Source organism: Anastrepha obliqua, chromosome 1, assembly GCF_027943255.1.
Source record: "Anastrepha obliqua isolate idAnaObli1 chromosome 1, idAnaObli1_1.0, whole genome shotgun sequence".
NCBI classification, from domain to species: Eukaryota; Metazoa; Arthropoda; class Insecta; order Diptera; family Tephritidae; genus Anastrepha; species Anastrepha obliqua.
The window spans coordinates 129,096,979-129,113,785 of NC_072892.1; the positions used below are offsets into that span (position 1 = coordinate 129,096,979).

The 16,807-nt window shown below is 39.5% G+C and overlaps 4 protein-coding genes across 4 annotated transcripts; 3 read left to right on the forward strand and 1 right to left on the reverse strand.

Moving 5' to 3' along the window:
* Positions 1-671: 671 nt before the first annotated feature.
* On the forward strand, positions 672-5,516 carry LOC129236077 (CLK4-associating serine/arginine rich protein). Its single transcript, XM_054870276.1, has 7 exons — positions 672-963; positions 1,058-1,155; positions 1,285-3,231; positions 3,523-3,646; positions 4,209-4,299; positions 4,403-4,508; positions 4,601-5,516. Exons 1-7 carry the CDS (start codon positions 865-867, stop codon positions 5,418-5,420), a joined length of 3,285 nt encoding a protein of 1,094 aa, XP_054726251.1. The 5' UTR covers positions 672-864; the 3' UTR covers positions 5,421-5,516.
* Positions 5,517-7,279: 1,763 nt separating this feature from the next.
* On the forward strand, positions 7,280-8,380 carry LOC129236078 (uncharacterized). Its single transcript, XM_054870278.1, has 4 exons — positions 7,280-7,369; positions 7,431-7,630; positions 7,691-7,817; positions 7,880-8,380. The coding sequence occupies exons 1-4, from the start codon at positions 7,355-7,357 to the stop codon at positions 8,237-8,239; spliced, it is 702 nt and encodes a 233-aa protein (XP_054726253.1). The 5' UTR covers positions 7,280-7,354; the 3' UTR covers positions 8,240-8,380.
* A 2,522-nt stretch (positions 8,381-10,902) lies between these two features.
* On the forward strand, positions 10,903-12,317 carry LOC129236081 (uncharacterized). The gene has a single exon (XM_054870281.1). It carries the CDS (start codon positions 11,083-11,085, stop codon positions 12,025-12,027), a length of 945 nt encoding a protein of 314 aa, XP_054726256.1. The 5' UTR covers positions 10,903-11,082; the 3' UTR covers positions 12,028-12,317.
* Positions 12,070-15,851, reverse strand: LOC129236080 (augmin complex subunit dgt6). The gene is made up of 4 exons (XM_054870280.1): positions 14,840-15,851; positions 14,310-14,735; positions 13,595-14,241; positions 12,070-12,466 (listed from the first exon to the last, which is right to left on the reverse strand). Exons 1-4 carry the CDS (start codon positions 15,708-15,710, stop codon positions 12,236-12,238), a joined length of 2,175 nt encoding a protein of 724 aa, XP_054726255.1. The 5' UTR covers positions 15,711-15,851; the 3' UTR covers positions 12,070-12,235.
* Positions 15,852-16,807: the final 956 nt, after the last annotated feature.

Consider the following 16,807-nt stretch of genomic DNA (forward strand, 5'->3'; position numbering starts at 1 on the left):
CACCAAATGACGTAAAAATCTTTATACATTCATATTTTCACCCAATGAAGGTTATAGGCATGTTTTTATGATGCAACTCCCTTCCCACAACCCCCAGTCCCACTCTCATTCGTCACTATTAATCGAATATTTGCTTAAATTTAATCTAAAAATCTTAGTTTTTCCTATTTCCCACCATTTATAGTACACTCTAGACTTCATAATCCGCATAAGCTGTTCAACTATGACCAAAATGCAAAGTTCAAAAACGGTTTGAGATAGAAAATTAATAAAACTAATTTTGCTTGATATTTTTCTGATTGGTTGTTTTGATTTTATTCAACGAGGCATAGCAACGGATGCCGGGTATTGTAATATTATGGTTATTAATAAAAAAATATTTTCTATGAAATTATTGTTTGTATTTCTTTTATATACATATCCTAAGTCCCTCAAAACTACGCGAGCGGGGCCGCGGGTTAAAGCTAGTGTAAAATAAGTCGTGCCTACATAGTTAGGCTCAGTTAATTCGCTAAAAATAAAGTAGCGGTTTTCGAAAGGCATCGCCGTCTTTATTCTTTTTATCACTTCAAGCTATAACTTTTTTGCTTTCATTCCATTTTTTTTTTATTCGCACGACAACCCCTTTGCGCCGGTTGGCGGCAAATTGCAAATGTCATAGAAACGTAAATCCTGTTAAGCCATTCCGTTTCACTTTCTATTCGTCTGCAGAAAAATTTTATAATCAGTGCGAAAAAGTTTATTCCAATTAAATTCGCGCTGGCGTCAGGAGACAAATAAAAAATTAGGACTTCTTCTACACGTGAAGGTGTAGTCGAAAAGTTTCGCCCTCTATTCAGTTCCTAACATAGAAAAGTATCGAAAATGTGGCACGAAGCACGCAAACAAGAACGCCGCATACGCGGCATGATTGTGGATTACCGTAAACGTGCGGAGCGCAGACAGGACTTTTACGAGAAAATTGTGAGTGACGAAAGTGTATGACAAAAAATGTATAAACTTTTTTATTATTGTATAATTAATACGATTATGTTTTACTGTGTTACTCCCTACCCAGCAAGCGGACCCAACACAGTTCATACAAGTTCATGGCCGGCGTTGTAAAATTCATCTTGATCCAGCCACCGCTGCTGCCGGCGACGGAGCCGCCATCATGCAAGTCATATTTCGGAAATATCCGTTTTTTTTTGTTTTAACTTATACAATTAATTACAATTTTTTATTGAATATCTCACCAACATTTGGATTGAAAGTTAATTTTAAGTGCCGGCTTTCTTCTTGCAGTGTACCTTGGCAAGGTCAACAAGACAATCTTATCGATCGCTTTGATGTTCGCGCACATCTGGACTATATTCCACCAGTACCAAAAGCAAATGAAGCAGAAAGTTCTGAACCATCTGTAGAAGAACGACAGTGCAATTATGAACGGTATCGCATTTTGGCACAAAATGATTTCCTAAACGTAACGGAAGAAAAATTTCTCCATCAACTTTACCTAGAGGAGCAATTTGGAGCAAGTGCCCAACTAGAGGCTAGTGAACGTAGTTCAAGTAAAAAGAAACAAGCAAAGAGTGGTGCTACCATCGGATACATATATGAAGAAGGTCAGACATCAACGGCAGTAGGCAGTCACGCGTTTCATCCTTCCTCTCAAGAAAAAACATCCGGTAAATCAGAAAAAGGTTCCGACTCGGAGTCTGATTCTGACATGGATATGGATGTTTCAATAGACATTTCCAAATTGGATACGTCACAAGCACACGAGTTAAATGCATGCGGTCGTAATTATGGCATGGTAAGCAATGACTTTTATTCCTACCTAACAAAGGATGCAGATGAAGCTGAAGCACTACGCATTGCACGCGAGGAAGAACAAGAAAAAATGCTATTAAGCGGCCGCAAGTCTCGTCGTGAGCGTAGGGCACAAAAAGAGCGACGTATCGCTTGCCGTCCTTTTAGTCCCCCCAGTTATGCAGCAAAGGAAGATGTCGGCAAAAAAGACAAAGATGATGAGAGTGATTCACGTTCACCATCGCCTGATCCTAATGCGGGAAAAATTACATACATCACCTCATTTGGAGGAGAAGACGAACTACAACCACATTCGAAAATTTCTATTAGCATTGGTCGAACACCGCAAACCTTAGGGGAATCATGCGCTGGTGTATCAGCAGCAACTGGTGCTTCAAATCCTCAAGCGACATACGCACAAAAGGTAAAGGAGAATTTGGAGAAACTGAAGCAGTTGAATGAAGGTTCAAAACGTTCAACGGCGGTAGGAAAGACTCATCGCTCCAGTCGATCACGCAGCCGTTCGCGAAAACGGTCACACAGCAGAAGTCGCAGTCGGCGAAGGAGTAAAAGACGCAGTCGTGAACGACGACGTCGAGTCTACTCGCGTTCAAGATCACGTTCACGCACTCGGTCCCGTGTTCGTAGTCAAAGTCGTAGCAGGCGACATCGTCATAGAAGGTCACGTTCTATAGCCTATGAGCGCTCCAGGCGCAAAAGACGCTCGAGTACTACATCAAATTCACGTTCCCGATCACGAACACGGTCACGTGGTGGACACGGTGCACCACATAAACGGCGCTATAGATCGAGTAGCAGTTCTTCACACTGTTCCAGGCGAAGCAGGTATCGATCTGCATCTAGCGGTAGCCGACATTCGGAGCGAAAACGTAAACGAAACTCCAAACAGCGAAAGTCACCATTGGAGTGTGCACATCCACGTACTCGCACACGGTCTACATCCCTTACGAAATCGCGTATTATGCCAATAAGTGATAGTAGTATTACCACATCACAGAATTTGGCTAAAACTAAAGTACCTATTCCGACCCCAGTCACAGTCGCAGTGACGCTGAGTTCCGCTGCCACGCCCATGGTCAGTTATCCATTATCAACGCGCATAAATGCGATATGCACTGCAGTTGCTGCTGCTGCTAAAGCTCCACCGCCTCCTCCACCACCAGTATCGGCCACGGCTAGCGTACAAGACACAAGCGAAACTGGTAGCGTATTCACAATGAATTTATTACCTCAAGTGGTGGAACCACCGCCACCACCGCTTAAACGTTACTATGGACGCAAACGTGGCGATGATTCATCGGACTCCGATAGTGATTCTGCATCAGATACGAATGCGGACGATAAAGACACCGCGAAACAGCATACCACCATCAGCGGCGACGGAAATGACAGCGAGGAACGCATGGATGTGGATACTACGTAAGTTAAGCGCACAAGGAATGCATCTATGGTAAAGTTGAGCCACATTTACTTCATCTAATTACTTAACACAAACATTTATATCATATTCATGCGCCGATATTCGGTGGCTATTTAAAATAGAGACAATAGGGACGGATTAGCGTTTATACAAATATGAAAGTGCAAAGGATTGAAAAAAACTATAAAATATAATCTATTTGCAAATCAATTATGTATATGAGGTTGATACGTCCTTCGCTTGATGAAATTATTTACTTTCAATTTCACTTCTCCATCTATACTTTTTAGCTCTGAACGTTCCAACCCTTTGCCATCATCATCGACGCCAACTACTGGTAAACAAACAGGCAAATATAGCACTACTGCTCCGGCGAAAACCAATCCAAGTTTTTCTAATGCTACCGAAACCAAAGTCAGTAAGAACCACCAAAAAATATATCAATTTCAGCAACACAAAATCGAGAAACGCCGGAAAAATATGTACAAAATTATAGCAACTCAAAGAACAAAGGATAGGGAGTTCAATTTCATAAATTATTTAAAAAGGACATTGGCTTTGACAAAGCCAATTAGACAGACGAAAGACGTCATTTTGATAAATTCTTAAAGGGTTACATTTAGGCGGGCTATCGTACTTAGTGTTTGTAATAAAAAGCAGCGGGGCATAGAGCATATAAATTCAATTATTTAAAATGTAATAACATTTTCGTTGCCGGTTTTTCGTTTAAAAACTGTAAATCCTGTTTATGAACGTGTTTTTGTTTTTGTTTTTTTTTGTTTACGAACCAATTTATGCCTCTCTGCATATGCTTTTATTAATTTATACGTTCTGACATGGCAAACTATTGCAAAAAATTCTTTTGTGTAATTTTTAAGTCCTTTGTTAACAAGAGGACGTTGACATTAACTAGTTCATAGTGAATGTTTGAAAACCGGTTATGCCTTTGTTGACCATTTGAAGTGATTACTTACAGGTCTCGTCCTTATCAACGCCACAGGGTAGCAGTCGCTTGAATTTGCGAGAGCGACTAAAACGGAAAATGCAAAATTTGCTGAACAAGCAATGTAAGTACTGAGCCGCTTCGAACTATTCCATATAATCATGTTTAGCAAACGACATACATATAAAAAATATTCAACTATTTTTTCCCATCACTTGGACGCGCAGACAAAGCGGATAAACGTGCTGAAATCGAGAAATGGCAACGTGAACGGCAACTGCAACAGGAGCGCGAGGACGAAATGCGCGAAATGGCACTAAAGCTAAGACGAAGGTAAAATACGTTAATGAAATAGTTGTTTGTAAACGTGTTTAACTAGATTTTTCCCCTATTTATTGATCTTCTTTGTTCTGGCATTACAACAGGCAGCGCGAACTGCGGCATCGTTACGGTACGCCATCAAGCGGAAAGGATTCTGATAGTGATACATCGGAAGCATTGAAATCAGCACAACAGCTAACAAAACGGCGCAGCAAATCGGTGAGCAGTGACAGCGCTTCAGTTCCGGCAACGGAAAAGCAACAGTCGCAAAGTCATCAGCAAATCACCAGCCGTGGGAGCGATGAACATTCTCAAGAGCAGCATCATTCAACCGTAGCACATTATCATCATAGACCGGTGCAACGTAGTAGTAGTAGAGAGCATGCGCATCGTTCGCGCAGTCGCAGCCAGTCCTACTATCAATCGCAAAGATCAGCTGCGCCTAAGCGACGCTCACGTTCACGTTCGCGTAATCGTCGCAGCGCATCACGGCGTCGGCGTCGAAGTGTATCACGCTCGCGCTGGCAGCGTGACACTAGTCGCGAACGTGCATCACGTCATCAACGCACTCAGCGCTACGATGAACGTGAGCGAGAGAGGGATAGAGACAGAGATCGGGATCGCGGTAGACGTTCACGTTCGCGAAATGATCCACGTTCACGGGAAAGTGGTCGCGAGCGAGAAAGAAATAGAGATCGGGAACGGGAACGCGAGCGTGATCGTGATCGTGAACGCGACAAAGAGAGAAATCGAGATAGTGAAAGAGAAAGAGAAAAAGATAGGGACAAGGAACGCCATCAACGTGAAGCTGCTAGCTACAGACAGGAAACAACTACCGGCAGCGGTAGTAATGCAAATAATAGTAATAGAAACCGTATTGTCATATCGGCGCCGCCAAAACTGAAGAAACTCGTTGATTACTAGACCACGAACTGAGAAGAATGTAATATCTTCCATAGGCGGTAATTGTTTCGGTTTCTTTTGTTGAGTATTTTTTTTTTTTTTTTTTATATAAATAAGGGTTGAAATATTTAAATATAATAACTTCATTAATAATTTCAAAGAGTTGCTTCATAATAAAGATCATTGAATTGTTGATTTATAACGGGCGTGTTTCCCTATTTTTTGTTTTGTTCGGCGAAAATGTTTGTATATTTTCTGGTTGTGATACGTGCGAATTTGTGAATATAGTTGAACGCTTAAACTCCTTCCACGTGCGAAGCAGTGCCCGTTGGACACATTAAGTGAAGCCAAATCCTCCCATTCAACGTAGACTAGATCTTTCTTTTCTTCAGTTACAACTAAACCTATCGAATGGGATCGTTTGCTAGACTATGTCTACGTCACCGTGAAGCGTACACAGTTTATTTTTCCATTGTCTACGATATTCCGCATCGCCAACGTGTCAAAGTTCAGAAATCTTTCACTCGAATACTTCTAGGACTGCTTCATCGGATGCTGTCATGGTCCAAGCTTCCAAGCTATACGATAGGACGGGCATGATGAGTGCCTTATCAAGGCTTAGTTTTGTTCGTTGAGAGAAGACTTTACCACTCCATTGGCTACTTTATGCCAAGTAGCACTTGTTGGTAAGCAATGTTCTCCATTCGATTCCGCTGGTTCCCAACAAGTTAAGCGATTGATTTCTCGAAGAATTTTTTCTAGCATAAGGTTAAAGAAGTCATACGACAAGAATCCACTCTATCTGGAACTTCGTTTGATATCAAAGGGTTACGATAGGTCCTTCCTATTTCTGACTGAGCTGTTCTTATTGTTCAACGTCATTTTACTCAGGTAAAGTGGTCAATGCAAAAAAATTAAAAAAAGGTTTTTGGAAAGAACTCTTAAAGTTTATAAACGAATAGATACAAAGGTTCCCACGATGGTCCGTTCTACGTTACCGGAACGACCCGGATTTGTATCTGACCTATAATTGTCACTCCAGCAACATTTCTCGCCCATGTATGGGGAATGTTTAGGCTGCCGGCATAACAAATATAAATTTGGGAAGTATGAACCAAAAGCTGCAAAATAAAATAATATGGAAGAATGAATTTCGACCTTAAGATATTTTGTGGTCTCTACTCATTCCAACGACAGGAGTCGTTCGACCATATTCCGATCCTGCACACATTACTGCGCAGCCTGTAGTGACGAGTGGGAATGGGGGTAAACATTCTCCGTTTGTCCTTAGAGAGGTTTATGAGATGCTCAAATTTCTTTTGATTCTCCCTTCCTAGTAAGGGTTTAGCTTGGTGTATGCCTATAATTTGGTCCCTGCTACGCCTTCTAGTCTTAACTCTTCCTTGATGGAAGGGCTCAAGCCCTATTGGTTTCGAGGTCGAAGTCTCCCCAGCCATGCATGATCAGAGACCCATATTTACTCAAGGACTATTGACGGCTTGACCTTAAAGGATGGCAAAGCCTTCATTGCAGCCTGACTGTCGATCCTAAAAATTGACTCGTTCTCTAAGTTCCTTTTTAGAGTAATCTTTGGGCTTAAACAAAGGAAATATACTCGGAAAGCAACCCATCGGCACCATAGCTTCGGGTTTCTTTAGAGCTATCTTTATACCAGTGCAGTGCCTAACTCTTCAAGAGTAGGAGTACTCTCCAGTTCAGTGGCGTTAATTGGGATTAACTTTTTGTTTCGGCATCATCTCCGAAATTTAGTGCAACTAATCCGAATCAACTACTAGACTTAATTCCTTCAATTTAAGTGGATTAGAGGAATTTGTGATGGCAGCACTGCTGCAAAATAGCAGTTAGTATCTATTGTGAATGGAAAATAAACTTTTAATAACACGAACAAGAACGCTGAAAACAACTATTGCGGCATTAATATTCTGGAACAATAAATGAGCACAACGCGAGTAATTATTTGGTAGAATTTTGGTAGTTGTTAAGTTTGAAAATATGTCCTTCCAATTACAGATGGCAAGCAGGAAGAGACGCTCAATATGGACGGAAAAGGACGAAGAGGCGCTCATAACCAAATGGGAAGAGCACGCGTGTGCTTTACGGAGAGCGAAAAGAAATGCCCACATATATAAGGACATTGCAGTCAAAATGGCAGGCAAATACAGCGCGGAGGAAGTTCATATAAAAATAAAAAACTTAACTCAGAAATATAGGTGCATTTTTCAACTAACTCCTTGTATATTACCCAATTACTAACTTGCTGATTATTGCAGAGAAGAGAAAGGCAAAATAGATCCATTAGGCGGAAGCACTTCAACTTGGAGGCACTTTTCTGCTGTGCACCGCATTGTAAGTAGTACTGCGACGCACACTGGCCCCACTATTGAGTCATTTTCAATGGTAAGAATTTATATGCCATATTACTCAGTATATTTTCGTAAATTTACAAAGTTTGATTTTAGAATTCAAGTCAGCTGCTATCGCCTTCACCTTATTCACAGCCATCATCGTCACCGAAAGGATCGATGTCGCCAATTATGCCCATAGACGAGGTTCCAGGGCCATCCTCACCGCTGTCGCCATTATCACCTGGACTGACATCGCCGCTAGCTGCAGTTGCAGGGCCATCCGTATCGGCAACTAGGAAGAGGAAAAGAAATGGTGCAATAGAAGCCATAATGATGCAACAAACGAAACTGTTGGAGAGTGTCATTGAGGACACGAAAGCCCTAACAAACCAAATTGTTTCTGCTGTAGAGCAAAACAATTCTGCATCAGAGAGAATAATATTTCTGATCGAGAAATTAATTGATAAGATCTAATTTAGAATTTTTACTTTTACTTGCTCTCAATGTGTGTGTTCAGTTAATGTTTTAAGTTCTTAATGATCTCTTGTACGGAGTAGTGTTAAGCTTTTGTGATATTAAGAATTAAATTAAAAAAAACACCGCTATTTATAAGGAACGAAAATTTCGTACTAAAATTAAGGTACTCCGCTGAATTTGTGTTAACGAGCTATTGCGCTCCTAATAGTAGATGCTGTTGAGTCGTCTTCGTGGGCTCTTATATTGTGATTCGGTTGATTTTGTGCCGATACCATTTCCGCTGCATAATGCATCCATCTGGAAGGTAATTCATAATTTTTCCCTTTTACAAAATTATGCAAAATACAGCATGCATGTATTTTTGTGTTAATATTTTTGGGGCCTACTTGGAGGAATCAGTCGATTTTTCTAAATTGAGCTTTAAGTTGGCCGAATGCATTCTCTACCACATGGTGGCATCAGGACAGATTTTTCCACAATAGTTGATTCGGCCAATATGGAAAAGGCTTTATCAAATACAGCAACAACAAAAAAGCAGAGTCGGCGATAAGTACAACAGCATCGACACATCAACACCTCCAAAGTGTTTGATATTCTACTGCAAAATATCACCACTTTCCTTACATTTTTTCAAAGAGCTCATTTCAAAAAGATACGACCCAATGTGAATGTACGTCAATTTCTCGCAGAAAAAAAGCGGGATAAGAACTATAAATATTTTCAGAGGACTATATCGAATAAGCTAGGCTGCTGCCGTAGCCGAATGTGTAGGTGCGTGACTATCCCTCGGAAGCGAATCTCCGTTCAGTGTTCAGTGTGTTGAATTTAGCAATTCCCTTACATACCAGTGATCTCATAAACGGTGGAATACCCTGGCGTTTTGTGGTTTTTCATCCGCTTTAGTTTTTCGCATCCCAGAGATATTCTGGTAATGAGGATTAAATATTTCATTATTGGAATTTTTTGCACCAGCTGAACGAAGGATAAGGTGGAGTCACTTCAGCACCTTCTTTCCGTCGCGGGGTTAAGATTTTGAAATCTTACACACTTCTTTGTGTGCCGCTGGCGTATCAGGGCTATCACACGCATCAAGCGGTTAACAGGTCTGTTAATGTAAAAATGATCCAGTAACTTAACGCTCAAAGAGAAAAATATAAAAAAAAATACATGAGCGCAAAAGCGGTAACAATTTGCAAGTTTTACGAACTGCTGATTAAATTCTAAGGGGGGAAAAAAGTTAATAACCAAGAAGTACAAGCATAAAAACACAAGATACTTTCATTGCTTTCGATTTGTATTTCGGAAACTGCAGCAACGGTGACTGGAGGTTATGGTTCAGAAGTATACATATACCTCTATATCAATGGCCGATTCCTGTTTAATATACGATTCAAATAAATTTTACCTAAAATATATTTACTTGCATTCTCCATTTTAATCACCATTTTTGTTTAGATTTAGAACTTTGACTCAAGTCGCAAATTTTAATTCGTGTTTATTTTTACTTAGCGATGAGATGTTTTTCTCACTTGCAAATTCTTACAAGTAAAAATTTATCCAGGTAAAACTTGCAACTTTCCCTCATCATTTACTCTCTCACTTCCCCTACTTTGCAAGTTTTTTGAATACATGAACACCAAAACTTGAAAACAATTGTTACTAATTATTTGCTTTCCGAACAGACCTAATCAACCGTAATTCAGTCTAGGTCGGTTGGATTTTGATTAATATGTGAAAGCGAAAAAAGCAAGAATATAAAAAGGCGGATGGATCACAATATAATGACAATAGCCGTAAGTATTTTTCCAAGTGAACCCGCGCCAATCGGACACACCAAGTGGAGCTAAGTCCTTCTCCACTTCCTTCCTCTTCCTCGCTACCTGAACTCACTCACTTGGTGTGTCAAACTGGCGAGGGTTAGCAAGAGAAAGAAACGAGTGGCGCGCTTTATTGAACTCGGCCAAAATCACGTAAGCGGTTATCGCGCCAATTAGGAAGAAAAAGTAAGTATTTTTCCACATTTTCGCAAGATACTGCTACTTCATTATTAGTATTTATCACAAATATGTAGTATATTCCGATTGATGCTAATTGTTTTTTTTTTTTCTATATGTTTAAGAAAACCTGCTTACAAAACTTCTAAATTCATAAAATTTATATACAGAGCTGATGCGTACACTCTACCATCTTCTTGCCGCCACAATTGAATAGCTCAGCCCGTAGTTCGTCGGCTCCCGCAGCTCTGCTGTTCCTTAGCAAACAAGGGTTCCCTCTATAACCTAGGCATGCTCTGGACGTGTTATCCACCTATCTACTATACCTATACTATGCATTCTTCGACTCCTAAATTAACTTTTGTTTTTTGGGAGTTGGAACGTCAACATCGAAAGGTTTAATCTTTCAAGGACATATGACCACACTTAAGCAAATGAAAAATGGTTAATATTTCTAGGAAGTTTATACAAGACCCTCTTCAAGTTCTTTTCGTGCGTTCATCCGATTTTTTCTTGTTACAATCATTGATTGTTGGTGTTTTGGGGACGAAGGTCCTCGATCATCTCTGCTCCCCTTCAACAAGCGTTGTTCTACAGTTTACTCAGCTTTTGCGCCGTCAACATTTGGAAACGGAGACAAGTAGCTTTGAATTTTACATTAGAAAAAGCAAATCAATTTTAAATCTCGATTGTGCGTTTATAAATTAGAAGTTATTTGTTTCAAAGTTCAAAAAGCAAAATTTGTAGTGCGCCAAAAGTTTAAAAAATTAAAAAAAAAAAAAATTAAATGTAATAGAGCTAAACCATAGCGAAAAGAGCAACAACATCGCATATAGTTGTTAGTTTATGGAAAGCGGTTTCCATACTGGAGAGCAAAAGCTAGAACAGCAGCAGCATACTGTGTCGATTGAAAAGGAAACTTTAACTAGTTTTGCGATCGATCATCGTACGCCACTGAATAGTCAACAACGTTTGATTCCACTGACACGGCAAGTTGTTAAGTTAATGATGGATTTTAACGGCTCCCATTCGAGCACTAGTATATCGGGGAAGAACTTTTACAACACATTTTCTATAACGAGTTTGGTGCGCGAAGAAGTACAAAATATTTTGCAAGAACTATGCGTCACCGATCAGTTTATACGCAAGGAGGATATCGATGCGTTTATAGAGCGCTGCCTACGAGAAAAAGTGCAAATCGAGAGCAAGAGTCCAACGGCCAGTGTTGAGTCGTTGCCAGTTGATAATACAGAGATTGAGGTGACTGTTGAAATGTTAAACGAGACAGACAAGAACAAATTAATCGTTGAGAACTTTCAAATATTGGAGCAACGCATTACCAATTTGGAAGAACGGATTTCAACGGTGCTGCAGACTGTGCCAAAATTGCGTCATTTACAAGCGAAGAAATTCAAAATCAATACGGAAGTCATACGCGAGGAACTGCGTAATGTCATGCACAAAATGGCCGAAGATGATCCTATAAAAACATCGACGACCATTGAATTGCGGACTACAACCGATACTGATGTTAACGAGACCGAAACAACGCCAATATTAAGTGTCGTCGAAACAGACACGATTCCTTCAGAAAAGATTACCAATCCATATGACGATTTGTACTATGTACACCGTCAAAATGCCATGAATATATTGAATTACAAAAAATCAAAAGCTACGATGGAGCTTAATCAACGATTACATTTAAGTCCACACATTAAGCCAATCACCACAGATTTAAACGATACCAGATACAAGCAAAAACAAAAGCCAATATTCATTACAAAGTAGTCGATTTAAAAATAGCTTTGGAAACATCTCAAATCCGCAATATTAAAATTAAATGTTAATTTATTACACAACAGCAATGTGAAAAGCAAAATATAAAAATGCAAACCGCCAAAAATTCCAATGCAATCAATGTAGGTATATATGTATATATGTTTGTAAAATAGTAAATGTGTGGTCGTGTGTGTATGTGTGAAGTTTTTGAGTTTTACTACAATGTAACATCTTTTAATACAGTATCGCTTATATTGAATAAATCATCTTCATCGGCTGCTAGCTCTAGCGGCTTCGGACATTTCGTCGATTGTGCCCGCACAGGAGTATTGATAATATTCCGATCGTTTTCCCCGTGTGATTTAATTTTTTCTTGTTCCTCGGTCACTAATATATACCTGGTGGAAAATTCTAAAACTTGGACAGAGGTCACATGCTCATCAGGTTTCTATAATATAGGTAAGAATGAAGAAGCAATGGGTTAAGATTTTGCTAAATTACGTATGTAAATTTATAAATTTGATGAAAAAGTATCGCTTCGTGGCTAAAAGAGTAATCATTACGAGCGAAAAATAAAAATCAATCTATAGATTTTATACCTAACTTATTCATTCATTAATTATATTTAATAATACTAATTCTAATTTGTATACTTTTGCTCGCCTTGTAGTTTATTAATGTAACGGATAACAGCCACTCGACTTAACCTAACAGTATGAAACATTTTTTTTTTTTTTGAAGTTATGTTGTAAAATGTACACAAATTAGATTTAATTTGCTGCGAGGGCCGACCAAAATCGCGTAAGCGGTTATCGCACCCATCAAAAATAAGCAGAATATGGGTAGAGGAAATTCGCTAACAACAGCTGAAATTATCGTTGTCGTTAATTTGCACAAAATAGGCATCCGAATTTAGTGGCATCACCGAGAACATAAATAGAAATCATATGGCCTCGGGAGACGGTCCAGCATGCTTGACTGAGCTTTGTGTGTGTTAGTGCAGTCGGGTGTCGTCGTGTCACACATACTTGTTGTCGGCTTTTGAATGATGAAAATCAAAAATTTTAGATATTAGCGTCAATCAGCCGACACGCACACATATAAAGTTCTTGTCAAACAATGCTTGACCGTCACCAGAGGCCAATAAGACAATTTCTAATTTACTAAAATAACCTCAAAAAATGAGCAAAAGAGGGTTTACATATGTTGAGAATTACATCCTCAGAAGCCTTCCACAAATGTTTATGGGACATAATCTATGCTGTTACAAGCCATAAATCAAAGAAAAAGGTTTTTGAGTGAAATATAACCCTTTTGTAACACTCGACGGAATCAAGAGCAGAATAGAGCGTCTCTTATAACGGAATGATCCGGAATAATTATTTTTTTTTGTTGAAGTTTGTAATATTCTTTATCATTACAACAAACAGTAAAAGTCTTTTCGAGCGGTGATGCAAATGAGTTAAATCCGACATAATCGTAATCCGTTTTGGGGACAAAGGAATTAAACTTTTGAATACAAAAAAAAAAAAAAAATAATAAAAATTACAATTAAAACTGTGTGCGACACACTTACATCAAAGCAAATTTCATTTTTCTCCATTGTGACATCATTCAATTTGAGTATTGGCGTTTCAACGGATTCAACCGGTGCCGTCACAAGCGGATCCAGTCGGCCAGATGGACTGGTACTCATATTTGCGATATTCAGCGAATCGTCTTGGACTTTCTGCACAGCTGATAGTCGCCTTGCGTAAAAAGCTTTCGCCTTCGTTCCACCACTTCCACTGCTACTACTTATCGTTTCCAGTAGCTGAGTGCGCGCGATGCGAGTTCGCTCGTTGGAACCAAAAGGTGTATAGGGAGATGTGCTGGCACAATGTTGACCACTGAGATACAATCCACTGGTAACATCTGTTGACCGATCAATACTATTATTTAAAATTTCACTAATATTATGAGTTTTTATTGCTTTTTCAGATATAACAGCCGCTTCAGATTCCAAATCATTACGAAGGATGCTTTGACGTTCCCGCCAGTTTGCGCTTAGTAATGATGTCGACAAAGATGTGTTTTGGGCATTTTTGCGTTGCGCACGCGCAGTGCCTTTATGAATGGTACGTAATAGCTGCATGGAGTCTATAATACGCGATTTGTTCAAAGTATTGCTCATTTCAACTGAAGTATCTTTAGCCGTGTGTTTTCGTGCGGAACGCGGTAAAACTGTGAAAATTTAAATTCATAACCATTTTTTTTTACTTAAGAATATATGAATCAAAAGCTTGTTTTACCTGAAATATTTCCACAAAATGAGTCGGTAGCAAATTTTGAGTGTATATCGGCGAAGAGTGGTAAACGTATATTATCGAGACGACCGCAGATCATCGCTTCCAATTTGATTGGTGGCGTGCAAACGTACTTCATCATGAGCGAGTTGCAGTCATCGTTGATTTCTCCTAACGCTTGTGTACGCTGACTAGAGCGCTCTTTTATTTGAGAATTTAGTGACATCTGGAAACTGGTAATCTGCGTTTCTATTTGTTGAAACTCATTTTTTAGTGCTGTTAACTCTGCTGTGACTAACTCGCCACAGCTCCTTGTCTGTTCGACTTCGCAGAAGGCATTTTCTAAAATCGGTTGAATTTTGGTAAACGCAATTATGAGTTCACTTAAATTGACATCAACCAAGGATTTGGCAGTGGGGTGCAGAAATACTTCTACAAAAGACGACAGAACAAAAATGATAATTGCGTATTGGTATTTAAATATAATTGGATGCTAGAGTTAACTAAATAATGTCTGTTTGCATTACTTATTTTACCTAAGTTGTCTTTATTTCCCGCAGGCATAACATCACCAATCTTCTGTATTGCCTGTTGCACACGGCCTTTATCGTACTTCATTTCGGCCTCTTTCAGTTGAAAATGCTCCATCAGCTCGTTTAATTCGACAAGCGGTTTCTCCAATTTACGAATCATTTCAGTCTTTTTGACAAATTTCTCTTGGTATAATTCCAGATTCGATTTCTCAAACAGGACGAAGAACTGATCATTGCATATTTGCGTTCTGTTTTTGCCAGTTTCTCTGGCCAACGCATCAAATAAATTATTCAATTGTTGAGTTTTGTCACGTAATTGCACAATCTGCTCTTCGACATTACTAATATAGGCTGAAGCATAAGCCTTGAAAAACGTATTTTGCTTTTGCATGCGTTTTAAATTTAGATCTGCTACTTGTCCAGCTTCAACTTCTGCGGTCAATATTTTCTCCCGATATCTAATCTGCTCTTGCACTATAAATGCCACAAATTCCAACAGAAATAGGATGAATTTTTTACCGCCAGGCATTACAACTAAGTATGATTTAATGTCACCCCAACGTAGTTTGTGTTTTTCGTTTAAATATTTCAAGTACTCCACTGTGCTTGTCCGAAAATTCGCTTCTGAGCGTTTATCTGTTATGGGCCAATAAAAACGTTTTTTGAATTCAACCGCATCCAGCAAACAAAACAGATAGTGCATTACGTGAAAAAATGCCACAGGATTTGGTTTTATAAACATTTCTTCGTTTAGACATTTTCGAAGATCATCTGTGAGTGGATGCAACAGACCCAACCCGCGCAGTTTCTTAAACAATTTTTCACCGAGATCTCGTTCCTCTGCGCGCTGCACGGCGATAATTGTGCGATCCATTGCTATAAACAGTTGACCTACACATTCAATTTACACTTGTTAGCGGTCGAGAATTCTATATAATTGTAAAAATACCATTTTTAATTCATATTTCGTTTCATATAATTTTCACTATGACCTCTATTAAATTTGATGGCACTTTCAAATTGGAATTTGTTCTAAAAGTTATTCACAAGACTGAATATTATTGTGAATGTTAGCACAAATTTGTAAATTGATCGATTAAGTGTTGATAAATGAAAAAACCAATCAATTTTTTTTATTGCACATCCTTTTCATGTTGAATCAAGAATGAAGTTGCTCAATTAGCCTTGGGTTGAATGATAGAAACAAGATTCTTCTTCTTAATTGGCGCGATAACCGTTTACGCGGTTTTGGCCGAGTTTAACAAAGCGCGCCAGTCGTTTCTTTCTCGTGCTAACCGGCGCCAATTGGATACGTCAAGTGAAGCCAAGTCCTTCTCCACCTGATCTTTCCAACGCAGAGGAGGCCTTCCTCTTCCTCTACTACCACCAGCTGGTACCGCATCGAATACTTTCAAAGCCGGAGCGTTTGTATCCATTCGGACGACATGACCCAGCCAGCGTAGCCGCTGGATCTTTATTCGCTGTACTATGTGTATGTCGTCGTAAAGCTCATACAGCTCATCGTTCCATTCCCTGCGATATTCGCCGTTACCAACGTGCAAAGGTCCAAAAATCTTGCGCAGAATCTTTCTCTCAAACACTCCAAGCGTCGCTTCATCGGATGTTGTCATCGTCCAAGCTTCTGCGCCATACGTTAGGACGGGCATGATTAGAGACTTGTAGAGTGTTAGTTTTGTTCGTCGAGAGAGGAATTTACTACTCATTTGTCTACGTAGTCCAAAGTAGCACTTGTTGGCAAGAGATATTCTACGTTGGATTTTAAGGCTGACATTGTTATCGGTGTTAATGCTGGTTCCTAAATAAACGAAGTCTTTTACAACCTCGAAATTATAACTGTCAACAGTGCCGTGGGTGCCGATACGCGAGTGCGCCGACTGTTTGTTTGATGACAGGAGGTACTTCGTTTTGTCCTCGTTCACCACCAGACCCATTCGATTTGCCTCTTTATCC